At 44.7% G+C, this 27,739-nt stretch overlaps 1 protein-coding gene across 1 annotated transcript in view; it reads right to left on the reverse strand.

The window, feature by feature from the left end:
- Nucleotides 1-6,048: 6,048 nt before the first annotated feature.
- Nucleotides 6,049-27,739, reverse strand: part of HSD17B3 (hydroxysteroid 17-beta dehydrogenase 3) — a 44,693-nt gene continuing 23,002 nt past the window's right edge. Inside the window, exons 3-11 of the mRNA XM_036991103.2 lie at nt 22,511-22,586; nt 20,711-20,818; nt 19,594-19,661; nt 18,317-18,352; nt 15,694-15,728; nt 14,553-14,634; nt 13,889-13,954; nt 10,915-11,064; nt 6,049-7,530 (exon numbers count right to left, since the gene is read on the reverse strand). Of these exons, the coding sequence (XP_036846998.1) occupies nt 7,360-7,530; nt 10,915-11,064; nt 13,889-13,954; nt 14,553-14,634; nt 15,694-15,728; nt 18,317-18,352; nt 19,594-19,661; nt 20,711-20,818; nt 22,511-22,586 (792 nt within the window). The 3' untranslated portion in view covers nt 6,049-7,359. The remainder of the gene's footprint in view (nt 7,531-10,914; nt 11,065-13,888; nt 13,955-14,552; nt 14,635-15,693; nt 15,729-18,316; nt 18,353-19,593; nt 19,662-20,710; nt 20,819-22,510; nt 22,587-27,739) is intronic.

Genomic DNA, 27,739 nt, shown 5'->3' on the forward strand with positions numbered 1-27,739 from the left:
GACTTCTAAACTTCACTCAGCAGAGCTGCAATTTGTGCTCCGGACTGGCTAGCAACAGTTTTATGCAAGATAGAAATAAATGTTTTCCCTTTTTAAGCCATTGTTGGAGTCTCTGTTACAAAATATAAGTTCACAAGTAAACTTAAACCTAATACAAAACCTGCCTCAGAGTGTGCTGTAATGAAAAAAAAATGTGTGTGTCTGTAACACCAATTAGGTAGCAAAAATAATAGTGAATTGTTGTGGGGGGCCCGGCCTACGGCCAAGGCTGAGCCCCACTCTAGCTGGACAATGCCCTAAAGATGGCGCCTGCTTACTAGACACCACCCTTCCTGGCCCTACAGCTCAGTGCATAAGGAAGTCTCCATGATTGGCTTGTCCCCATTTCCGTGCTCGTGCTCATTTCACATGCTTCCAATAAGACTGAACCTGGCGCGTGATCAGTCAGCTGATTGGTTGGGATATGCTATATAAGCTGCTGCCCTGGAGGAAGTGGTGGTTGTTTTTTGCTTTTGCCTTTCGCTAGATGGATGCTCGGACACCCATAATAAAGATTCCTAACGAACCAGGCCTTCGGTGATCGTTCTCCTGCCGTCGCCCTAGATAGCGGGACGCGATAAATTGTTGTTAGCTTTTGAATTAATGTCTTCTTGGTTTTCTGTAAGCTCCTCTGGGTCTAGCAATAAATAACATGCAGTAGCTCTCAACAGATACTTGTGGAAGTGAATATATCACACTTGAGTTTGTATTGAGGGAAGACATACTGATCCACAAGGGAATAATTAAAAAGTATAATAGTTAATCATTTGACCAGGCAGGATTTAAAATAATTCTAAAACCAAGAATTGGTGGATGAAATCAGTGATATATTGAGACAGACACCCTCATAAACCAAAGATCAAAGTTTCTCAGTATCAGCACTTATCAACATTTGGAGCCAGATAACTTTGTCTTGGGTGGAGAAAGGGTGGTGCTATGTATTGTAAGATGTTAGAGGCATCCCTGGCCTCTGCCCACAAGAGATGCCAGTAGCATCCTCCTTCCCTGAGTTGGGATAACCAAAAATGTCTCCAGACATTGCAGAATGTCCCCTGGAGAACAAAAATCACACCCCTGGTTAAGAACCACCACTAAAGATGGAGGTATAAATTTATAAGACTTTTCTAGAAACAACTTGGTAATAACTATTAGGAACTTAAAAATATTTGGACATTTTCCTCCAGAAATCCCACTTCAAGAAAATAATCAGTAATGTAAGATGCATATACATCAATAAAAAAGGCAACCTTATTTAAAAATGGGCATAGGATCTAAGTATACATTTCTCTGAAGAAGATATAGAAATGGCCAATAAACATGTGAAAAGAAGCTCAACATCATCAGCCAACAGGAAAGCAAAAGCAAAATCACAGTGCGATATCACTTCATATTCTCTAGAGTGGCTATAATAAAAAAGACAGACAATAACAAGTGTTGGTGAGGATGTGGAGACATTGGAACCTTCCTATGCTACTGACGGGAATATAGAAGTGGTACACGCACTTGGAAAAACAGTCTGGCAGTTCCTCAAAAGGTTACACAATGGGCTGAGGGATGAGGAGTGACTGTGGATGCATATGGGGTTCCCATGTTCTAAATGGACTATGGTGCTCATTGCACACTGTGTGAACACACTAGAAACAATTGATGTGTGCACTTTAAATGGGTGACTCATACAGCATGTGAATTAATAAAGCCGTTCTAAAAATACTCAAAACATCAACATCACCCCCAACAAAAGGATGCACATACAAAAATGTACATTGTTATAAGTTATTGATAAGATTTTTTAAATTGGAAAACACCTAAATGCAAAGCAAAAAGGGATGGCAAAATAAATTCTGTTCAGTCATATGAATAAACATTAAGTAACCACTGTAAATCGTCTTTTGACCACTTACTAACACAAGGAAACCTCATGCTGTGATCTTAAGGGAGAAGGCAGAATGTAAAATTTGCACTTAGACACACACGCACAGACACACAGAGAAAGTTTATAAAAGAAAATCCACAGTCAATAAAGAATGGTTAACATTAGGTGGTGGGATAAATGGTGATTTTTATTTTTTTCTCTTTCTTTGATAGTTTCTATATTTCCTAAACCATATATATGTCTGCAATCAGGAAAATTACTTTTTAAAGATTGAGAGAGTTTATTTCCAAAACTTACTTGAGATGTCTAGACCATAAGTGCTAAATAGAAAATCATGGATCATATAGTCAAACCTTCTAATTTTACTGAGGAGGCAACCAGAGCCCAGAGAGGCTGAGTTCCTCGGGCGCTCGTCAGCTATCCTCCCAGTATGTGAAAACAGTACAGCTCCTTCCTCTTCTCTCCTACTTTCCATTCTCTCTTGCTGACCTTCCTAAACACACACACAAAAGCAGCTCAAGAAGAAATTGAGGGATGGACCATTAATATTAATAATTGAGGGCATGATGATAAGACAAATAAGTCAGACAAAGACAAATATCGTATGATTTCACTTATATGTGGAATCTCAAAACTTTTAATTTTAATTTAAAAAATGAATTCATAGATACAGAGAACAGATTGACGGTTACCAGAGGCAAGAGATGGGCAAAAAGGGTGAAGAGGATCAAAAGGTACAGACATCCAGCTATAAAATAAAGGAGGCCTGGGACGTGCTGTACATCATGGCGATTATGGGTAGCAATACTGTATTGTGCACATGAACGTTGCTAAGGGAGTACATCTTAAAAGCTCTCATCACTAGAAAAAAAGATTGCATGTGGTGCGTGTGTGGTGGTGAATGTTCAGCAGACTTACTGTGGTGATCATTTTGTAATATATACATATATGGAATCATTCACCTGAAACTAATACAGTGTTGTATGTCAATTATACCTCAATTTTTTTTTAAGAAATGAAACATCTTTGAGAGACATCTTCCCCAAATTGGATTATGTTCTAAAATTCCTACAAGATTAGGTAGAAAGACCCAACAGCCTCTCTCGTAGACCATCAGAGGGCAGTATAGCAAGTCAAGCCAGGCTGAGGCCGAAGCACAGTGCCTAAATCACAGTGGGAATAATCGTCCTTCCTGGCTTCAGAAGCAGACAAACAGGACTAAAACCATGCTGGCCCTGAGAAGACCATCTTCAGTATTCTCTGGCAAGCAGCCAAAGGAGTCTTTTTGAAGGGGGGTATTCAGGTTCCCATCCAACAAGAGCAAGAAATAGATGACATCCCAGGGAACTGCCCCCACCAACACCTCCCAAATTTTTTTGAAGCAGCAGAATCTTAAAAGATTCACTTCATTTTCCTGCTCCAAGTGGTGTCAGAGGGATTCTCCAGCCTCTGGGAGGTGGCACCAATGGAAGGCCGGAGGCCCACAGACGGGACACTTCTCTCAAAGTGTCCAGCTGCCAGCGCTGCTCCTTGGGGTCCCCAGTCTTCCAATCAGGTAAGAAACAAGAGTCCAGTACTCCTCAGCAGAAACAAAAGTTCAGTGAGATTTGGCAAACCTCCCTGTTCTCAAATGATTCCCAGACGATGGTAAATTTGAAAGTGGTCAGTGTTGACAGTGAGACACATGGACTTGGTTGCAAAGCCTGCTTTCTCCCCTCTCTCCACAACATGTGAAAATGAAAAACACAGAGTTGGGAGAAATAGTGTTCACGTCCACTGAAGGAAGCTTCTCCATACAGGTAGGGCTTGACTGGAGGGCTTTAGCCTACTTATGCCGGAAGACAGCCCTCCATCAATACCAGCTCTACCACTCATTGGTCTGGTGAACCTGTGCACATTGCTCAGCTTCTCTGTGCCTAGTTTCTTCATCTATAAAATGAAGGTAACCGGGGTAATAGTTCTCCTTTCCTAATTTGTGAGGATTTACATAGTCCCTGACACACTATTAGTACTCAAGAAATATAAGCTATTACCTAGTGCTAGGGGTGATGGGGATAAAGATCCTGAAATAGCTTTTCTACCCTCATTGCTTAGGCGAGTCCAACATCCTGGGGCTTTTACTGTGAGGAAATTCTCTCTTAAAGACGTTCAAAAATCTTGTTTGACAATCAGTGTTCAGTCAATCAGCCAGCATTAATACTCTGGAAAAACCCTATATCACCCAACTAAAAATTATCTCTAAAATCTGCCTTGGTTGTATAAGCTGAAGTACATTCTTTTTCACCCTAAGCTGCTGGTTGTCAAAGTTCTTCCCCAAAAGTAAATTTACCATGGTTTGATGTGAAGGCTTAGAAACACAATGTCTACACTTCTATAAATTGTTTCATCAATAGTTGAAGTGTCAAGTAATTAACCATAACTGATATATGCTAGGAAAAACACAGTAAGATTAATTAATGCGGCTCATTGTATTTTCCAAGGATGGCCACAGCAGTATTTCCTAGTACACGTGATTCTTCTCTTATCGAGAGGTGGGGTTTGTGCTCCTTCCCACTGAATCTGGGAGCAAATGATGCTGTGTGTCTTCCAAGGCTGTCATACAAGACAGTTTGGCTTCCTCCTGGGGATGCTCATTCTTGGAACCCAGCCACCACACCTCAGCACTTGGAGAGGCCATGATGGGTTTCCATTCAGCAGCTGGGGCAACACCTCCCATCATGTAACTGAGCAAACCTGCAGATGATTTCGGTTCCCGAGTCTGAATCATTTCCAGCCTTTGGGTTCTGCCAGCTAAGCCCCTGGACGCTACGGGGCAAAACAAACCATCCCCCTGTACCCAATTGACCCACAAAATCTATGAGCACAAGAAAATTTGTCATCATTTTATGCCACTAAGGTATGGGAATCACTTGTTATGCAGCAACAATAATTAGAAAGCTAACAATTGTCGTTGCCTCACATTTAGACCGTTTAGACTCGACTGCCTGTAAAAATACCCCCCACTTTGCTGAAATCTTAAATTTCACAATGAGATACTTATTCTTTCTGCTTAAAATTTTATCCCTTTTGAAATATAGAGTCAGAGGTCTAGAGTCCCAATTCAGGAGCTACCAACTATTAGTAGTCACTTAATATGTGGGTCTTATGTTGCTTCCTTCCAAATCCACTCTCTACCTTTCTCCCTTCACCCCAACCTCCAAACTGGTGTCTTAGGAGATTAACTTTATGAATTAAATCAGCAAGCTTCCAATAGTATGTGACCAACGGGAGGCACCAGCAAAAGACCCAGAGGCCAGCAGGAGAAGGGAGTTTGGGTATTCACTCTGTAAAGTAAAACACCTTCCCATTTCTCCTCTCAAGTTTCTACTTCCCACAATTCTGGTGGCCAAATGTGTGGGGAGGTTTTCCCACACCAAGCAATTCTCAGACACCAGCTGGGTGTCCTCCAACTTCACTCAATGCTAACATTATGTATCTAAATATAGCATCAGATCCCACAGGATAAGGGCTCAGTCCCATAAACTGCCCCCACTGCAGATGCCAACTGCAAGTCCAGTTGTCACCTGGGCTTCTGATCAACTGGCTGAAAATCAGAGGTTCTCACAACCTTTCCTCAGGTTCCATCCTTTGCTAGATGGCTCCAAGAACTCAGGAAACCAGTTTATTCATTAGATTACAAGTTTATTATTAAGAGATACAACTCAGCACCAGCCAGATGGGAGAGATGCAGAGGACACAGTGTGTGGGAAGGGGCGGTGGAGTTTCCGGGCCCCCTCCAGGACCACCACTCTCCTGGCACATCCACACGGTCATCAGCCTGGAAGCTCCCTGAACACCAGAGCTCAGAGTTCATAGCTTGCGGGGGCTTCATCACTTAGGCATGGCTGCTTGGACCTTGGCCACTGGCGACTGAACTCAGGCTCCGTCCCCTCTCCCCTCTCTAGAGGCTGAGGAGTGGGGCTAGAAGTTCCAACCCTCTAAGCACATAGCTGGATCCCCTGGAAATCCCATCTTTAGGAGATTTCCAAAAGCCACCCCATTAATCTAAATTCAAGTGTGGTTGAAAGGGTCTTGTTATGAATAATAAATGACACATCTACCACTCTTATCACCCAGGAAATTCCAGGGAATCTGGATGAAGATGAAGTGTATATGATTTATTACAAATCACAATTATCACAATTCCCCTCTCCCTCTCTTTGGGGTTGTGACATCTCTCAGCCAAAGGTCACAGCTCCTCTGAGCCGTGCTTCTTACACATCTAGTTCACTCTTGCTCCCAAATGCACCTCCACTGGCAGACTTTATCACAAAGCCAGCTGACTGAGTGTTTCAGGAGTGGGTCTGAAGTTTCCCAGCCCAGGATCATAGATCAGAGGATAAAAGATAGGGCTCAGGACTGAAGGACAGCAGGCAAATGACCAGTGCATCTGGGTACCATTAAAATATTCTATATAACAGTTATTATTGTTACCTATAACTGAGAAAATGTAAGTATCTGTACCTTAGAATGAATAACTTTTCCCAGTCCTATCCTCAGAGCTACGATATTACAGTCCACATGTTCCGAGCTCACCAAGCTTTGAAATGTCCTAACCTGTGCCTCCCCAAAAAACACCAAAATGTCCCATAAACACATCCAGACCTCCCAGACCGCTTCTGTGAGAAGATGAGTGCCACCAAGCACTGGCAGTGCCTAGAGCATGGTGACATCTTGGAGAAGCACTCTTGACAAATGCCAGCCAAAATGGGGTTACCAGCTCTCAGGCTCCTCCTCAAAAGCCCTCAAGAGGTGAAGGTTGCTAGCTCCCCAAGACTCCACTGACTGTGTGTGGACAGCTAAAGCCCCCACCTCAACCCCAAGAGCTAGTGACCTGAAAAGACCTCATTCCTACAGTTATCAACTCCCACTCTGCAGCAATGGTTTTTAAATTATTGTTGTCAACATATCTTCTTCTGCTTTTTATTTTTATAAACATAGAACCCCAATTATAAACAAAATAGATAAAGTTGGTGGTGTATTAGTTGAAGCTGAGGCTGGTGCTGGATTAAATGGAGCAGCCTGAGGTGGCTGCTGCCCCAGACTTCCCTTGGACAGTGTCCTGGGTCTCTGAGGAAACCAGTTTGAGAACAAGCAAGTGCTCTAAGACTCCAGCAGTCTTGATAAAGTTTAGTAACTTCAGATACTCTTTAACATAGCGATAGAAGTAGCTCACTACATATAATTATCCTAGATATTTGAGGATCAGAGGCTGTCTTCTCAGCACACTTATATTACAACCCCATATAGAAATTCTTTATTTTACCTATAGACACAGTTACCCTCACACACAAAACCCTGAACAACACGTTTTTATACCACAACTTTCCCAGAGATTTCCAGACTCTAGGAAAATGGGAAAAATGTTGTATCTGAGGCACTGTGCCTGTGACAGAGCCCCACCTGCTTCAGGCGGGTGACAGGTGCTGGTCTGTCCCCTGGTCTTCTGCAGCCAGCGCATCTGCCATCTGTTTGGTGTTGGTATTCTGCCTGAGGTAGTCCGCAAAGTGAGTCAGGACTATCTTCTGGAATGTGCTGCTGTAGATGGCCCATGACGGGATCAGGTTCAGGACACTCGCCTGGACGAGACAGAAATGGGGGTGTCTTGAGAGAGAAGACCGCCAAGCCAGTTACAGCTACAACATCTCAGTTTGTGTTCATTGCCTTTAAAAAGATTTTTTCTGACTAATTAAGTTACGTCCCAAAATCTTTTAAGTAGTTGCTAAAGTTTAAAGGATTTGTGACACTTTCTCCGCAAACATGGTTTTCTCAGAACCCCAAGCCACACATGGCTCAGCCCTGAGGAAATCCTGAGTTAAAAGCACTCTGTCCGTGGTAGCAGCCCTGCCCTTCCTTCTTTCCCTTCCTGGTCCTCCATCTCCCCGTGTCTCTGTGTGCTTCCACCAAGGTTTCATTAAAACGAGATTCCAGGAAAAGATCAGAAATGCGTTCACGTTCAGCCCATCTGAGGCATAGTAGGCACTGATAGAATATGTGAACACATGAATGAGTTAGTGGAAAAAAGTCACCAGAGTGTAAATTATTCACACAAAGCATTTGCTTTGAAAAAGAGGGCAAGCCTCGGTCACAGCCAGACCACCTTTCAGGCAGTAGACACAGCCCCACATGGCTTCTTGCCCTCAAATCACACCTGCACCTTGCATGATAGGTTCAGGCCCCCAGAAGCGCTCATTTTACCACAGTATGATCCTGCTCATCCATCATTCCTCAATGCACCTACCCCCCCCCCCAAGAACAATAGAACTGCAACCAGAGGGAAATGCAAGCTCTTTACGGAGTGTTCATTCTTAAGGCAGCTCAGACCCTTGCATCCCTGCACTGGCTGAGATATCTCAAAGCAGCGGACCAGAGACATCTTCTGGGAACCAAAGCAGAACTCTTCTTCTGTTAGCCAGGTCAACGGGCCAATGCAACTTCTTCCTCAAGAGCTTCATTTTCTCACCCAGAGTTTTTCTATCTCTCAGCAAAATCAAGCCCTTTCATCAGTTTTGCCTTGAAATAAATATTTTGGCTTCGTGAAATCAGCTATGAAGAAAATAAATTAGAGCTGCAGACCCCTAGAAAATGTTCTAAAAAGTCCCCTTTCCCATCCCCAACTCTGTCTGCCTCTTCCCAATGGGAAGGGCCATGTAGAAGGAGCCAGGAGAGGCTCTGAGTGGGACGACAGCGGACGTACACCCCAGCCGCACCATCACCCCCAGACGGCCTCGGGTACCCGGTTGCAAGTCTGGTTTTCTCAACTGTAAAGCAGGAGCCAAATGACCCATCTGACAAGATGTTCAGGAGGGTTAAGCAAGGTAGCCCCAGATGCCGCAGGGACTCCACCTGGGGTCTCCATTCCGCCCCAGTGCCTGCCCAGGACTCCCTGGGGATGGAGCGCATGCTCTCCTTCCCTCAGTGTGTAATGGGAGGATTGCTTGCTTACCAGGTGATTCTACTTGATCACCCATAACTTTAGATTTAATAGTCTTTCTAAATCCTGGCACATTACAACTTCCCTTTAAAAGCTTTAATAACTTGTGTGTTTTTCTTTCTCTTTTGCTCCACCAGGCACCAAGACTCTTTGTCCTACTCTTTTCTTGGCATCTGTTTGCCGGAAGAGATTAGATTTGTTACGTAAGAAATCAAAAGAGAAAAGTCAAAAAGTAGACATCTAGAATTGGATCATATAGCAAGGCAATAGCTTTGCAAGCCAGGCTCTTATCTCAAGAAAACATTTTCTAAATGCTGATGGATTCCATTGAATACATCAGCATCCTGGAGAATGTGTGTCCTCTGAAATGTGTCCCCTGGACTTAGGCTGGGGACTGGAGAGAGGCTAGGGACATCTGATAAAGAAGCAAGAGGGGCGCTGGGGGTGAAGAAGTTGTTGCCCTTACTCCTCTGTAGTGTGAACTGTAGAACACCATCTCAGCGTGGCGACACAGGTGCCAAGGTTTGGTTTTCCCAGTGCCCCTCAGATCCACGTTGATCCTGATGCAGAATTGAGAGCCGGGGGCCCTCTGTGAACCAAAGCTGTAGGTGGACTGCAAGCCTGTGGCTACATGGGGAGGGAGCAGAGATAGCTGGGGAGGAGCCGGGGGTCCACTGGCCAAGCAAAAAGGACAAGAAGGGTCATGACTGTCACTCCCCACAGCCATCAATCAGCAAGGTGCACAGCCCCCAGGCAGAAGGGCCACCCATACTTAAGGGCCAGCAGGGACTCTTGTCTACAGTATCATCTCAGGGAGAAAGACAGGAGAAAGGGAGGCAGAAATACTGACAGTTTTTCTCTAATTACTATAGACAGAGGGCACATTTCCTAAATGGCCACTTTATATTTTCAGATCAAGTGAACTTTAAACTCATTGGACATTTCATTCGTTTGTTTTCCTGACATGCAGCAAATGCTGATCTGGAGAAAGACCAGATCAGCAATGAGTGTAATAAAGATCTTATATTCTTCCTGCCTGTCCACCTTGTAGTGTGGGTCAAACTGATTAAATTCTGCACATTGTTGAGGTTCTAAGTAAAAGTAGGAATAGTCATCTAAGGCAAATCGGTGTCTCTTTGCCAGAGTCTCCATAAGTCCCAGGAGGTGACTGAGTGTTTGGGGAGGTTAGTGCGCTGACCCATGAATTATTCTAGCATCTGAGGGGGAGAGAGAGAAAAAGCATGAGGCACAGAAACCCATTTCCTGTGGTAGAAAAGCATATGGGTCAGAGGAAGAAGGGGGCATATGCAGGGCAAGTAGACATCTTTCTACATGTGCAGTGAAAGTAGAGATCCACCTAAAATTCTACAAATAGAGCTGCAGGACATTGTTTTCAGCATCAGAGTGTGATACTCCAGTCTACCTTTGGTTCATGTTTGTCTCTCAAAGCAGCGCAGGAATGGTGAAACGTCCTCCTGCCACAAGCCCTGAGCTGTGTTAGAGGCGGCTGGGGCGTGCGGGGCCCGGCTGGGGCTCACTTGCAGCCGCCCACCATGCTCTCTGCTCCTGAACCGTGAGCAGGGGCAGCCCAGCAGCGGCCCACAACCAGCTGTGGGGGAATAGTTAAACCAAGAGACGAGCGAGGGCTGCCGATCAAGGTGTTTTGTTCCTCCTGGACAGCCAGGCAGTGAGGCATTGACCAGCAAGAGGGTCAGAGAAGATAGTGGTCCCCCCATGGAAGCTCCCTGGGTCCTGGTCTGCTCTTCCCAAGAGCTCAGGGAGCCCCGTCACCATCTGAGGGGAGAGGCAAGGCAGCCCAAGGTGAGATTGGCCAACCCTGGGGTTCTCTGTGGGATGAGCACCCCAGCCATGCACCTTTTCCCTGGCTGTATTACCACCCAGTATAACCTTCTGGCATTGCGATCCTTGCCATGAGTGTTCCAACAGCAAGAAAGGGCTAGCTCAGCCCTGCCAGGGCCTCCTGCGTGCCACCCTCACTCCCTTACAGAAAGGAGATGCTATCAGTTACCAGCAATTCGTGGGCGAGGCAGCCACAGATCTCATCTCCGGTGGTGACGTAAGTCAGTGATTCTTTAACAAATTCATCGGCAGTCTTGGTTACCACGTTGGTCGTTAGGTGCTTCGTCATCGGGGTAGAAACAGCATAGGGGGTCAGCACCTACGGTGGGAAATCAAGGCTGTGACACAGAGGCAGTTCACCCAAGCCTGAGAAATTAACACCCCTTTTACCACCCCTCTGTTTTCCAACTGTGTTCTGGCTGTAAAAAGGTTTCAGGACCCTAAATAAAAGTGGACAATTGAAAAGTTTTGGTTTAACTTCGCCACTAATTCAAGATCAGGCCTTGGCCTCACCACACAGATTCGGATGCACAGAGAACATGAACTGCACACTAAAACATGGCTGCCAGACTTTGAAAATAAGAATGCAGGACACTTAGTTAGATTTGAAGTCCAGACAAACAACTATAAAAATTTCGACATAATTATGTCCCAAGTATTGCATGGGATATACTTACACCAAAAAAAAAATTGTTTGTCATGTACCTGAAATACAAATTTAACTGGATGTCCTGTATTTTATCTGGCAACCCTACCCCAGAGGTTTATTTCTAACACATATGGCCAGAGTTGGAGCAATTTAAAGCCCTTTGGATTCCCACTTTCACACTTCAGTTAGGAGCCAGGAGTGGCCCAACCTCCTTGATCTTTCCTGTTGTGGTAGAAAAATAAATCACCCCACACTGTGCCCCACACATCCAACACGTGTTTCCAACTGAGGTCTCACTACCATGTGGCCTGGCGGGAGGTTTCACAACGGGCTTCTTCCTTTATTCCCAGACACAGAGACGTTGGCATTTTTAGAAAGGAAACAAGATCCATGGTTGTTTCTGTGGTTTCATTTATCTTCACATCCCACTTGAAATTGCATTGTTTCATAACTGAATCCAAGCATGAGTCCACCGGTCCAATCAAATTGTTCCTTGTGGAAATTTAAGCTGTCATTACTTACACAACACTTTTCTTCCAAAGATCTCAAAAATAACTACCTTAGAGAAATATGAGGAGCATACATTCTCCAACCCAGTTTTCAGATAGGGAAATGCTAACAAGTACTTTCATTCCTACAGTGAGTTTTGGTTGGCAAAACACCTTTATGTACAAAACAGGGGCTCAAGAAATATTAGTTAAACTTGCATATCTTTTAGTTTATTGGATCTTGCCAATAATGCAGGGAAGTAAGCAGGTATAATAAACCCTCTTTTACAGATGGGGAAACGGAGGTTTTCAGAGTTTAAGCAGGTTGTCCGATGATAAATAGCAGAGTTGGGATTTGAACACTAAACCCTGTCCGTAGTAATACTTGCTCATCCACTGAGCAGAGATGTACTGAGTACCAATCACATGTGTGTTTGGAGAAACCAGTCATTTCTCAAATAGTCACAGAGACCTTTCACCTTGTGTGCCTTCCTCAGGGTGGGCTGCCTCCCCTGGGCCACCTCCCCGTCCCCTGCTGTCCCGTGGAACCCCCCACCTGGGCAGCTCCAGCACTCCTGGCCCACAGTTACCAAGAGCAGGTGATACCCAGGCTGTCACATCACTAGGGTATAGCTACAGTACAACCAGTAGTGCTGTCCACAAGAATATTTCTCTCTCTTCTTTCTTCCAGACATATGACAGAGTTGCATTCCCTTGATTCTCGTGGTTGGGTGTGACCAGATCTGGCCAATGAGTACATGCAGAAATGGTGTGTGTTTTTTCCCATCCAGATCCCTTAATTACCAGAGCAAGATCACCCAGAACACCTGCCTCTTTTCCTCTGGCGGGTCAGTGACAAAATCTAAGATAGCAGCTTCCTCCACCAGCCTGGATCCTGTGTCACCGCGATGAGCTACTCCCCTCTGCCAGCTCACAGTGAGTGGGTGGCATGAACGAGAAATAAATATTTGTGGCTTCAAGCCAATGAAACTTTGGGGTTTATTTTTACTGCAACAAACTTCACCTATATGGAGAGGCACCATTGCAAAAGGATCCATTGTCAGCAGGGAGTCAGTAAATGGGTAGGAGGGAAAATCTCTGAGAGGTGAGGCTTTAGCTCAGCAGGGCAAAGAGCAGGACTGTGACCCAGTGACCTGGCTATTACAGTCACTCGCTATGGCTGGGAAGATGATGTCATTTACAAAGTTTCCACCATTAACTCATACCTGTCTACAGAGTGAGCTGTATCCTATCACCAGTTAATTTATAGGAACAGCCACCTGAGATATTCTCACCTGAACATTTTAGTTGAAAATCGATATACATACAGCAATCATTTTAAACATGCAACTGTGAGTTACATGTAACTTTTTCATTTCTAATAGTATGTCATTAAGCTTCTTCCCAAACAATAACAAAAACCTCTGTAAAGTGTTTATTCCAGGTTCCTAAAACAGCTTAACTCTGTGCTGCTGAATCAGGCACATGTGTAGCATTAGCTCCTCAAGACATCATTGCTCAGCCTGCTGATGGTGACAACCTGGTTCTGTTCAGAATTCGGACAAGGTCACCTCCATGACAGATCTGCCATTGCAGGTAAAGGGAAAGCAGAGTGCATCTCCCCATCTGATGACATCTGTCACAGATGAACCACCCCTGAGGGAAGATCCCGCTCCCCTCTTTCCAACATGGAACGAAGGGCCCAGTTTTCTTTCATGTCTCCTCCACAAGTTCTCACCTCACAGCCTGTCTCCCGTGCCTGGTCAGGGAGCAGAGGATGTTTACCCAAGACTCCAAGCACTCACTCGCCCGCCCCCTGCCCTCCTCTACACCAGGGCGTGCATGAGAACAGCAGCAGGGAGAGCCAGGACCTCCCAGTGGCCACCATGATGGTCCCAGGAACTCTCATGGTGTCATCCAGAGCCTCTCTCATGACCCCACATGCTCAGCCAGTCCTGCGGGGTGCACGGATCCAGCCCCCAAGCACCCAGAGGTGCTGAACTCACCTGGATAATGATGCCTTTCGCTTTATATTCCGCCTGCAGTGCCTTGGAAAATGTGCGCACAAATGCCTGGAGAAGAGGGAGAAACACGTAAGGACCCAGAGCTTGCCATCCCCATCAGAGCCCGCTTGCTCAGCTTTCAAGGAGCAGCCCAGAGAACCTCCCTGTTCACCTTCCAGTGCAGTCATCTGGGACTCAGGGCTGTACTTCCTAGTCTGGGAGAAGCTCCCTCAAGGAGCAGAAACACACATCTTGGGATAAATGCACACTAGCACCCCCACATTCAGACGACCTTATCCAGGGAAAGCTCTGCCTTGGCCACAGCACTCTGTCCTCCAAGGGTGGGTCTTTAGGATTAGGGTGTGGGGACACTGGCTAGGCTTCCAGGATGGAAGGAAGCTGGTGTCAGTTGCAGGCAGGAAGAAAGCAGGGCTCCCAGGCCAGAGGCTGAGTGGGGCTTGGGTCCCATGAGGACCATACAGCTGCCCAGAGGCAGTCGGCGCCTCTTTCTAACCTCCCCCAGACCCCTGATGACTAGCCCAGCCCTGTCACAGAAGGGCGCTCCAGGCGAATCTGTCCATCCCTTTACCATGGGATGCAAAGGACGATGTCAACCGGGAAGAACAAAGGAAGAGAGGGGAGGCTTGGACTACATGCTGTTACTTGCCTTGGAAGCTGAATACAACGAGTATTGAGGCCAGGGAAAGAGGGCCACTCCCGAGGAAATGTTCAAGATGAGCCCTTTCCGCCTAAAAGGCAAAAAGCAAAGGTTCATTGCTTTAGTGTCCCATCACACACACCTTGAGAAGGAAGACAGCAACAGGGCCCGTGAGCCCTGCAGAACCGCACCCTCTCCAGGCTTCCACACGCACTGCGTGTTCTGAGTAGAAGGTCCCCCATGTCGTGGATTCCGACACGGCACAGTGATGTCACTCAGCAGACAGTTGACATCAAGGGCTTGTGACTGGAAGCTGGGGCTCCCCTAAAAACTATCTCCCATAAAATGCAGAGACCAATTCATTTCAGACAAGAGCCAAGGAGGAGGGGACCCTTCTCTCAAATGTGATGTGAACCCAAGGGCCCTCCTGACTCATAAAGATGACACAAAACAGGGCAGATGTCATGTGCAATCCTGTCTTGGGTGCAACTGGACAGTTTGTCACCTGCTCACCATGCATCCCCCAAGTCCCTGGGGTCCATATGTAATATTTTTAATCCTTCACTTAGATGGGTTTGGGCCAGAAAAGCCAGGAAACTGCAAAGTAGATGGCAAGGTTAAGCCCCTTGTTGCTCTAGGTAAGACAAAACTATCGACCATTTTCTTTTAATGAAACCCCCTGAGAAGAATCAGCCCCCTAATGGGCATTGTAATAGGTAATAAAAACATGGAATAAATGGGGACACGGATGGAGTGGCGATTTTAGCACTAAATTGGAGTATTCATTCTGACCAGGGCTGAAACCCCTAATAAGAGATGGTCTTGGTCTGCAGTTGCTTTTATGCTCAATGTAAGTTAATTGTTTGAATACAACACGCACTCAAACTGCTGCTCTCTTCCTGCCCCTCATCCAGTGCTGCGTTTGACCTTCAAATATGTTTATCTGTTTGCCAGGCTGGCCTGGCCCAGGATGTTAAACTCTCTCTCATCACCTCCGTGTCCTTTCATCACAGTTTTATCATCTGTTAAAGTAGCAGTTGATGAACCCTGTTCTCCCCCACATCCACCCTCCCACCCCGAGCGCCCACATTGGCCAATGGCCAGGCCAGGGAGACTGCACTGCTCTGAGTTTTTCAGAAAATGACCTCACCTTGATTCCATGTGCTTCAGGATGAGCTGTGTCATCTGTAAGAGAAGGTCAAAGTTAAGCCCTACATAGGGACTAAGTAACCATGGGCAGGGGACTTGGGGCAGCAGGTGCTGAAGGGAGTGAGAGAGAGCGCTTGATCGCAGATTGGCCTTGAAGATCGCTCACCCTCCCTGGAGGTAATCCTGGCAACACTAGAGTCTGCAGGAACCCATGGGAGGCTATCTAGGCAGATGGCAGATTGTTCAGAGGCCACAGGTTTCTTCCCCAAAAAGCTGAAGTCTTCCTAAAACTGAGGGCAGTGAAAAATTACAGGAATTGGCTTCTGGCCACATTGAAATTCCCAAGACCTGTCTTCTGGGAGACAGGTCAAAGTAGGCTGACCATCACAAACCTTGCCCATGAGCTAGAATCGAGGGACCATCAGGAAACCTACCAGGTGTCCATGAGTGTCCCACATACCAGGCGAGAGGTAGAGGAACAGCTCCTCAGCTCAGACAGTGGCACAGAAACAGCCTACAGGCGGCCTGTGGAAGAGCCCCACAGACTGTCCACTGGAATTAAAACAGCACTGGGAAGCCCCTTTCCTGTCCAACTTGTTGCCCCTGAGGACGTCTTCCCTGCCAGTCTGGAGCTTGACTGGCTCATTAAAAGAGCCTTTTACATCACGACAACAAGGCACCCATATTACAAATTAAGGAAAAGGCAAACCTATGGGCTGAAATGTCCTCCAAAGTACAACTGAGTGAAACTGGCCCCGAGAACCCCCCCAGACTGTCCCCTGAAACGCTGGATTTTGAGGCAGGTGAGGACAAGATCGTGTCACCGCCCTTTCTTGGGCTCCCAGCCTCAGTCTGGGAATTGCTGGAGCACTTGAGAGCACCACCAGCATTTCCTCAGTCTCCCACACGAATTCACCAGCCTTTTGGGCAAATGATCCCAATTAGAGACAACATCAGAATTCATGTGTCCCTGTCTCAAAGCTCCCAATTTTTAGTCTCTTATCCCACACTGTCTTTGCCCTCAAACTCATCCTTGAATCTCTGCCCTGGATAGAGAAGCCCATGGTTTCCAGATGGCTCCTTCGGGGGTGAGTGATTGCTAGCCGCGCTGCCAAGCAGCTGGCCAGCTGGGGCATGGCACACTCAGGGGCCAGCCTGCAATTTGCTTCCTTTGTTCCCTGGGGTAGTTAGTGCCTACCAATACACAAATCGATTTTTTTTTTTTTTAGCAAAGCAAAGCATTTCTCTGCTAAAGGAGGCAGAGGGTTGTCAAACACAGTTGGGAAACCCTGTGATCAGATGGATCAAGACTGAAAGATCAATGTGTGAAGTAAAAGGAAAGATTTTAGTGGTAAGTCTGCTGACAACCATGTGACACATGAAACTGACTATTACATCAACAGGGGTTTTAAAAAGCCATTGATTACTCAGCATAAGAGGAATGTGGGTACCAATAAAAACTGGGCAGGAAACTATAAGTGCAAGTATGTTTACAGAAATACAACCAGTGGTGAAAACAGTTTTTGTCAGCCCAATTTATCCACCTGAAAACAATTTTATTTTGGCCTGCACAGCACCCATCCCCACTCCTTATGTTGATGGCAACCTATTTTCCTTTGAAGAACCAGCCCATGTCTTGTGGATAAGACTGAGCCTTCCATTGCTTCCCAACCTGGGTCACAGCACTGTGAAATCAGAGGTGATAACTGATTCACTGCTGCAGGTCCATGGACCTTCCGGAGGGGTCACAAGGGCTGCCATGCACAGCTGTGAAATTTTGTGTGCTGAGCAAGGTGCCTGGCTGGGGGATGAGCGCAGGTTGACAGCCCATGGTTCACTCACAAGCCATTTGGGGGGCTCTTGCCCCTCAGAGAAAAGGGGTACATTGTGTTCACATTGGGCTGTGTCCACTTTTAAGCAGCACCTTTTTTCCAAACTGTCTGTCCAGAGGGACACCTTTCCCCTGCCTCCACAAAGGCCCGGCATAGGGCAGCTTTGCGGTAAGGCCTGCAAACGCTGGCACTTATGCAGTTAAGTCCAATAAAGGACCTGAGCCCTGAATGGTGCCCGACACACCTCTTAGTCCAACACTCTGAACAGATAGGAATCTGAAGTTCAGGGGGTTACATAGCATGCCCAGCACTGTCCAATAACTAGTAGCTTAGCAGGGATCAGAATACATTTGAACTTGAACTTCAGTTCAACAAATATTTATTAAACATCAGAAGTCCAGAAAATCTAAGCTGTGCCCTCCATCATGTTTCCAAACAGAGTGAGCCCTGCTCTATTTACACAGGCTGAGCTGGAGGAAGGTGTGACCTCGTGTTTTTTGAAATCTGCCTTAGAATCTGAGTATGTTTCAGTATCATTATACCTATTATGTTCTGACATGTGACAAACTGAAGGGAGAAACAGAAGTCAGATATTAGGGGTAATGAATCTGTCACTGTGTTTTCTTGATGAGAACAGAGTAAGATGATTAAAAGACCACTCCATCGCCTCTCAGTCAAGTGTGGTTCAACTTCAAAGAAGCCTGCTTGTCCACGGAATGGCATTTATCCTGAGTTACAAGTTGCAACAGTGCCTTCATGTTAATGCATTTAGCACATATACTGGACACATACCTTCACTCCTGCGGTGATGTTACAATGGATGAGGCTCTGTAATAAACAATCACAACCATGAATCAGCCAGACCACTGGAAAATTCTCTTGAGAAGTAGTAAGGGCTAAAAAAAACCAAAAAGTGGGCAAAGCCAGTCTGCGTGCTGCCCCTCAGAGCCTGCAGATTCAGCTCCTAATGGACTCAGCAAGTGTGTGCAGTAGAATCAAGAAATTTCTGGCATTCGTTACGATTCTATAAGAATGTGATCTTGAACAGAAGTTAATTGTTTCCTTGAAAATTTAGGGAGGAATACAAATAATTTTTCAAAGGGAGATGTTTCATTTCCAGATTAGGGAGGAGAGGTGAGCATTCGTGGGGCTAGAAGCCAATAGCCAGAGAATGGAAAGGCAGGTGGTTGTATAATACAAGGGTGAGATTCTGGGCAACAGAGGGCAGATAAAGAAACTACTAGAGTCACCCAAGACAGGCAGATAGGAAAGAAGAGACGTGCACAGAGGAAGAGAAGCAAGAACGGAACCCACTTCATGGAAAGACACAGACTCTAGCCAGACCCAGGGACCTCGGGGGTTGGACACATGGCCAAGCAAGGGTGGGGAGTGGGGTTTGGCAAGGATCACAGCGATGTCCAGGCTCTCAGGCATTATGTGCCCATGCAGCAGACTGCATGCCTGAACAGGATCCTAGGAATGCCTATGAGACAAGGGAGCAGAAGCATGAGAGCCCGTTCAGAATCAGTATAACTCCATGACTTCAAAGGTTAGGGCCAAATAAAAGCCAACAATTAGGGCCTTCAAGGACTGCTACATGCATGACAAAGTCACTCCTAACCAGCAATGGCAGCCATGGGCCTGAGTCATGCTTGCTACACTCACAACTCAGAGTTCATATCATGGGCAACCCTCACACTAAAAGGTGAACAAATTTTATTACTGGGGAGACAAAGAAAACCAAAGAGCTGGCCTTCTCCCGTTTATACCCACAGCTATGAATTTATTAAGCAGAATTACCCCTAGTCTTAGCAAAGTAGAGTCCCAAAGGAATGGGACAGTGGGCAGGAAGTTTTGACATGCAGAGGAGGGGAAGACACCTTTATCCTGGAGATGATCATGAAAGTGGCTCCCTCGACCGTGTGTCAGACACTCAGATGAAGGGGAGTCCTCCAGACATCCACCTGGAATATGGGGTTTCGGCCAGACCTGCTCCCACTCCCCCCACCCAGGCTCCAGTGGTGAGCTGGTGAGAGGAAACCGCCCCCCAGAGAAGAGCTCAGGCCTACCTGAATTTCCTCCGATGTATTAAGGAAGCAGCTCGGCAGAAAATTTGGAAGCATTCCAACATTGTTGACTGACAAAGAGCCAAAACAAAGATGTCAGAAGAGCCAGTGGCACGTTTATTGAAATCTTTAAAAATGTTCATCCGCAACCCAGAAATTCTTCTCTTGGGAAGTTTTCCTCATGAAACACATATAAAAAGATATATATGCAAGGTTGCTCATTGCAACATGATTTGATAACAGTGAGGACACTGGAAGGGAAAACATAGTTGTCAGATGACGAGAAGCACATGAAATAAATCGTGGGGTGGCCATATGGTGGGACGCAAGGCACCATCCAAAATCATGGCTGCTTCAAAGTGTAAGGACATGGAACACATTTGTGATGTATGATTCTTAAAGAGGGTTATGAAACAGTATGCAAATTTAATCCCAGTTTTGAAAATATGCGTAAATGTGTCTGGAAGGTTTTGTACCAAAATGCTCTCTCAGGCTGTCAGGAGTTTAAGAAATCCATAGTTCTTTTATTAGTGCTCATCTATTCTTTCCACCTTTTATGCAATAATGTATTTAACATTTTATTAGTAAAAAATGTAATTTTTTAAAAATTCAGCATAAAGTTTAGAAATTAAAATCTTCCTTCTACTATGATACAAACACTGTACTATGTATGAGGTTATCAAATATTCTGTCTATAATTCATCACAGAAAAAATATTGTCTCTCTTCTCAGTAAGAAAAAGAGTCAACCTTCAGACAATCATACTGAACTGCTGTTTCATGGATCAATCACAGAAATGTTCATCTGTTAAACTAATTCCTTTAAACCAATGTTTCTGAGATTGCCTCTTCCTGCTACATAACATAATTGGTAAATGAAAATTTATTTTAATACTAGAAAATATGGCTAGAAAAATTGAAATGTCTAAATTTATTATATTCCAAAACCCTATATAAATGTATTAATCCAATGTGCCTCGTGAAGAATTAGGCTTTAATATTCAGTTTAATGCTACTGCTTAAAATACAACCATGGGCTAAATTTAAGCTACTATGGAATAATCAGGTGTCACTAAGATAACTGTTTCACTTACAAGGTGTGCATTTCACAACTTACTTACCTAAAATTCCAATTTCTAAGCCTTCAAGTTTTTCTTTAATGTGCCCATAGATGTTGCCTTTGGTAAAATCTGCTTGTATGATCTTCACACTACTCCCTGTAGAACGCTCTGCGTTACAGACAAGTTGTTTTTAATGAACAAGGGTCCAGATCACTGTTTGCCCGTGACGCACCACAGTGTTCCTGCACCACCAGAGGTGACATTAAAGGAACAAGCCCACCACCCCAGTTAGGAACAAGAAATAGCCCAGATAAATGCTGGGCTGTGCTGAAAGACCTGTGAATGACCGTTTTCCTGTGTGTTTGTAAGAGTTACTATAGTGGCAAGTATATGCACTAAAACAGATTTAATGAGGTGATTCTCAAAGTGGGGTCCACAGACCACAGCATGCATATCCCTGGGAACTTGTTGGAAACTGATTTTCAGGCTCCACCCCAAACCTCCTGAACCAGAAACCCAGGGAGGGAGCCCAGTGATTTGCTTTTACACGCACCCCAGGGCACTAGGGTGCATGTTCAAGACCGCTGGCCTTGGTCTGTAAGAGCAAAGTGGGCTGCGCTGCCCAGCCAGTGTTGGGTCCCCTCAGCAAAAACACAGCATTTCAGCCTTCGGAAAGCATCTACATACACACTATCTTGCTTTAATCCTCTCGACACCCTTGCCAAGTAGATATTATCCCCATTTTCCAGAAGCAAACGTGAAGGCTCAGGGAAGCTGAGTATCTGCCCAAAGGCAACCCACTCTGATGCCTCCACAATTCTCTGTGGATTTGTTCTCTGGCAGTTTTCAGGCAGACAGGCCCGCACCAGGTGGAGCTCACCAGCCACTGTGGCTCAGCTGAGAAGTTAGACCTGACTTCCCAGGGGCAAGTGATCTGAGGCACAGTTTGAGGGTAGGGGATGTTTTAGTCCAAAGACAATACTTGCTTCTCAAGAGGAGAATGGAAAGCACTGTTAGTATCATGAGGCAAACACTGAAGAATGTCCCAGTCCTGGCCCGAGTTACTTCTGATATCCAGACACAGAACAAAACCAGAATTCATTGGTCCAAGGGCACTGAGCCTCCACCGCGTGACTGCTCAGCCCTGTGGCTTCCACATCTGCCTGCTGCCCCAAATCTCCCTCAGGGACCCAAGGCTGTCCCCTAGACAGCCTGCCACAGTCTATTTTTCATAACCAAAGACTTGCTGCTTTGAGTTAAGGAGTTTATTAATTACTAAATTAATAATTCATTATTAAATTTAAGTACCCAGAGAGGGACACTGTGGTCATTATTAACTAAGAACACTTCAGAGTGGATCATAATAAAACGTTGTACCATAAACGCTGTCTCATGGGGTTATACAGTGTGGAACCTTCAGAACCCTACGTGGCAGCCCTGGGTCAAGTCCTTCTTATAAGTCTGACAGCCCCCTGAGGCATCGGCCCTCACCCTCCCGCAAGGGTAAGAGCACAGATGCTGGGAAGTGACATTCCAGACAGGTCCTGCTTCTGTAGGGGGAGGCAGAAGCACCACAGAGCTGGGGCCTCTAGGCGGGGGAGGGCTGATCCTGGGGCGGAAGACAGGGGACCAGAGCCAAGGGACTGCTGTGCGTGAGCCCCTCCTGTTTCACCTGCCCGGAGGCTCGTGGGCCGACTGGAACCGTTCACGCCCGCGCTTAATTGTGAACTGAGGTCCCCGCAGAGGCCCGGTGCCCCAGGCTCCAGGGAGCGACCTAGGGATGCTGACGAGGCCCCCCCCAGGCAGGACAGGGGCAGGTTTGGTGGGTGGGCTCCACAGACATCCCCTTATTTCACTCACCGATCTCCGCGGCCACGGCCTGAAGTTTTTCCAGTGTCCGGCTGATGAGCACCACGTTGAGCCCTTGCCTTGCCAGCTGGGGGTGCGGGTGGGAAAACAGAAAAAGACAGGGAAGGCCTGAGTTAAGTCCGGGGAAATGAAATTCCGGGGCAAAATACCTCTAAAAACCGAAATCAGTCAAAGGGAGAAATAAAGCTTAAAACCCGTTTATTGCTTAAAAACTGCGGTCCAGCACATCACTCTTCCCCCCCGGTGCTCCAGAAGCAGCCAGCCAGCCCCTCCCCTTAACCTCTCAGGTTTAGACACGCCCGCCCTTGCCCAGGTAATTACCCACTGACGTGGTGATGAACTTGTCTCCACCCCTGAGGATATGCAAATGAACCAAAGCCAGGAGAGAGACTCTAGAATGTTACGATTTTACCCACAGCCTGTTTTAAAGGTGAATTGGGGCATCTTTGTGTAATCGTCGTGTCAAAAGGTATATGCTCTTCAAATTTTAACATTATTGCCAAAGTGCCCTCCCTTACAACTGCACCATAAAAATACAGCTATTATATAATATAGCTATTATTTCCCCCACACACTCTGGCCAACATTTCATATGAGCAACCTTGTTCAACTTTTTCCATCCTGATGTTTAAAAAATTACATCCCTTTATTATTTTAATTTGCATTTTTTTTAGTTATCATTGGAGTTGAGTATCCTTTTGTATGTTTACGTGTGAATAACCAGAGTATTTCCTTGCCATTCTTCTACTGGGTAATTAATCTTCTTAAAAATTTCTTATAAATTTATAAGAGTTTTTTTAGCATATTCTGGATATTAATTATCTGCCTATTATATGTAGTATTTTCTCCTTGCCATACATTACATATTAATTTATTGTTATCAAGTTTGTGAATATCTTCCTTACGTTTTTTCAAAAAATGTCCTTTATGATGTTCCCTAGCTCCGAGGATATAAATACATTTTCCTATAACATTTTGTAATTTATTTCTGTTTGTTGGTTTTTGAAAACAGCATGAGCTTGAAATCATCTACCACTGTTGTTTTCAAAATGGCCAACCACTTGTGCCCACCTTTTTCCATTTTTTCATTCCTTCCTGAGGTAAAATGCTCAATCACACGCCCAACCCTCATGTGCACTGTGTCTGATTTGTTCTATTTCACTGACCTGTTTGTCAGTTGCTATGTTAGCCCCACTTCTAACTTAGTCATAATCTTAAAATAGGCTTTGATATCTGATCAGTTTGCTAGAGAAAGTCTCTATCATATATTATCTTCTTTCAAATTATTTTTATCTTCTTAGTTTAATGAGTGATAAGTAAGTGATTAAACAGGTCAAGTAATACATCAAAATTAGAGCTACTTAGGGGAAATAATATTTTACAATATAATAGTCTTTGTAGCAATCAGTTAATCTCCTCCATAAATATGATATCCATTTATTCAGATCTCATGTGTTTTCTAAAGACTTTTAGAAGTTTATTCAGATAAATCTTGGATATCTCTCCTAGTTTGCATTAGGTAAGATAACATTAGCTCCTATAATAATTCCAAAATTTCAGTATCTTAACACAATGAAGTTCATTTTTTTGTCTTGTATAATAAACTCGATTCCACAAAAACATTCAGGCCCTTGACTGAGAAAGGCTTTGCCACAGTCAACCCCGGTTTTCTAAGATTGCTTGGGTGTTGATATACAACCAGTACAAGGTTGAGAAGACATATCCCCTCCCAAAACCACTTGGCCAGGAAAGGACACCCATCATTTCTGCTTGATTTCATTGGCAAAATTAGTTACATGGCCCTATCTGGATAGAAGGGAGGCTGTGAAAAGCCCTAGCTGGGCAGTCGTGAACTGGCTGCAGCACCATACCGTGGAAGAAAAAGGAGGGATCTGGTTGGACTTGCTGCTCCTGCCACTGTTATGTTACACTTATTTGTTACCATTGTGAATTAAATTATTATGGAAAGAAGAATCTCTAGAATTAAATACCTAGGTTCAATTCCTGCTTCCACCTCTTACACCTGTGGGCACAAGTTACTCAGCTCGGCCCCTTGGTATTCTCATGGGCAAAATTTAAGGAAGTCCTTGCTCTCAGGTTGGTGGTCAGCACGCGTGCCTTGCCCTGGTCCCAGCCCTACCCTTTCCACCCAGCGGCTCCTCCCTATCAACACAAGGCCTCCCTAATTTGCCTCACACTGGGTCACTGAGCACTGAATTTGATTAAAGGATAGTAAAGGCAAATCTGTGCCTTTTGTAAAAAAATAAGTTACAAGAACAATAGCCATTTTTTCCCCAAACTAAATATAGAAAGACCAGTTCTGTATCCAGATTAGTAAAACATTTCCATAAATGAAGATACTCATAAAGCAATAAATATTTTATTAGAAAAACATACAAATAAAAAGATACACATCAAAGATACTAGAAAGTCTGTGTATGGGAGGAAGGGGAGTGTGGGACGGGAATGGAAGCAAAGAAGATGACAGAGGGAATCCCACTGTCATTCGGGCCCTTGACTGAGGGACACCTTGTGGATGGGTGACAACCCAGCTCTCTGAGGCTTTTTTTCTTTTATCTTGAGAAAACAACTATTGTACATAACCAATAGTAAATTTGATAGGATACTAACAAAAGAACAAGAGATATTTCCATTTATCAGTTTAAGTTATCATGTAACAAGATAAGAACCAACAATATACCCAGTCATAAAAAAGATGGGCAGCCTTTAAATTTCATGCATACAGTGGCAATATTAATGTATCTATATCCCACAATTCGAAGTTCACATAATCCAAGTTAGATAAATGTAACCTACAGAGCGCTCAACATTTTATGAACATTAACCCAGTTAAGTTGACAACAGCTCTATGAAGCAAATCACATTATGTTACTGATCGATGAGGAAACTAAAACTCATAGATTTTAAATGAGATATGCAAGTTGAAACAGTAACTGACATCTATGATTTGAACCTGTTTCTCACAGCTCATTCTACTACTCGACACAAAGTTTTAAAACCGGTCTGCACTACTGGTACAGTTTTTGTGTTCTGCCTGAGCTACAAATCACCAAAGAGACAGGAAAAACAGACATCAGAGAAGTTTTTTAAGAAGCTTTTATCCCTTCAGTTTTGCTTCATTGCTTTACTCCACAAATGAGGGAAATCATTTGGCACTTGTCTTTCTCCACCTGGCTTATTTCACTGAGCATAATGTCCTCCAGTTCCATCCATGCTCGTGCAAATGGTAGGATTTGTTTCTTGTTTATGCCTGAATAGTATTCCATTGTGTATATGTACCACATCTTCTTTATCTCTTCATCTGCTATTGGACACTTAGGTTGCTGCCATTTCTTGGCTATTGTAAAAAGTGCTGCGATAAACATAGGGGTGCATATGTCTTTTTGAATCTGAGAAGTTGTAGTCTTTGGGTAAATTCCAAGGAGTGGGATTCCCAGGTCAAATGGTATTTCTATCTTTAGTTTTTTGAGGAACCTTCATATTGCTTTCCACAATGGTTGAACTAGCTTACATTCCCACCAGCAGTGTAGGAGGGTTCCCCTTTCTCTGCATCCTCGCCAGCATTTGTTGTTCTTAGTCTTTTCCATGTTGGCCATCCTTACTGGTGTGAGGTGATATCTCATTGTGGTTTTAATTTGCATTTCCCTGATTATTAGTGATGTGGAGCATCTTTTCATCTGTCTGTTGGCCATCTGAATTTCTTCTTTGGAGAACTGTCTCTTCATATCCTCTGCCCATTTGTTAATCGGGTTATTTGCTTTTGGGGTGAAGCAAAACTGAAGGAACAAAACAGCAGCAGACTCAGAGACTCCAAGAATGAACTAGTGGTTACCAAAGGGGAGAGTTGTGGGAGGGCGGGTGAGGAGGGAGGGAGAAGGGGTCTGAGTGGTATTATGTTTAATACCCATGGTGTGGGGGATCACGGAGAGAACAGTGTAGCACAGAGAAGGCACATCGTGAATCTGTGGCATCTTACTGCACTGATGGACAGTGACTGCATTGGGGTATGGGTGGGGACTTGATAATATGGGTAAATGTAGTAACCACATTGTTTTTTCATATGAAACCTTCATAAGAGTGTATATCAATCATACCTTAATAAAAAAAACAGAAGCTTTTATCCCTCAAGAGATAAACACACACATACACACACACACAGTGGATAGTGTATACTTCAGTATGCTGGTGTGTTGTGTTGGCTGTTAATAGCACATGGTAGAGGAATAAGAGTTAATCAGCTGAAAAATGCCTAATGTCAGTGTGATGGGGGAGGAACACAAGCTAATATTAAATAATAATGTATAGTAAGAAGGACTTTGGTAAAATTTCATGTAAGATCTTAAAAATGCACAAAAGAGGTAAATAATGTAGCCTTGGGTTTAGGGTAAATTTTGGAAATATCCCCCAGAATGTGAAACACAGGCATATTGTACTTCGCTTTGCACAGACCCTGCATTTTTTTACAAGTTAGGAAGTATGTGGCAACCCTGTGGTAACCTATTGGTGCCATTTTTCCAACAGCATTTTGCTTACTTTGTGTCTCTGGGTCACATTTTGGAAATCCTTGTAATATTTCAAACTTTTCATTATTATTATGTTATGGTGATCTGTGATCACTGATCTTTGACATTACTATTGTAATTGTTTGGGGCCCCACCAACCATGCCCATGGAAGACAGTGAACTGAATCAATAAATGTTGTGTGTCCTGCCGGCTCCACCCACCAGCCATTCCCCCATCTCTCTCACCTCGGGCCTCCCTATTCCTTGAAACAAAACAGTTTTGCAGTCAGGCAGATCAGTGACCCTACAGTGAATGTCACTAGGGTTCAAGTGAAAGGAAGAGCAGCATAACTCTCACTTTATATCAACAGTTAACACATGATGCATCTCAGTGAGAAAAGCATGTTGAAACTAAGGCAGGCCGAGAGCCGGACCTCCTGTGCCAAACAGTTAGCCAAGCAGTGAAAGCAAAGCAGAAGTTCTAGACATAAACTGAAAGTGCTGCTCCAGTTCACACCCTAATGATAAGAAAGCAAAATAGTTTATGGTTGATATGAAGAGAGTTTTAGTGGTCTGGGTAGATGATCAAACCAGCCACAATATTCCCTTAAGCCAAAGCCTGATCCAGAGCAAGGCCCTCACTGTCTTCAAGTCTATGAAGGCTGAGAGAGATAAGGAGTCTATAGAAGATAAGCCT

Source organism: Manis javanica, chromosome 2 (genome assembly GCF_040802235.1).
Source record: "Manis javanica isolate MJ-LG chromosome 2, MJ_LKY, whole genome shotgun sequence".
In the NCBI taxonomy this organism is placed as follows: Eukaryota; Metazoa; Chordata; class Mammalia; order Pholidota; family Manidae; genus Manis; species Manis javanica.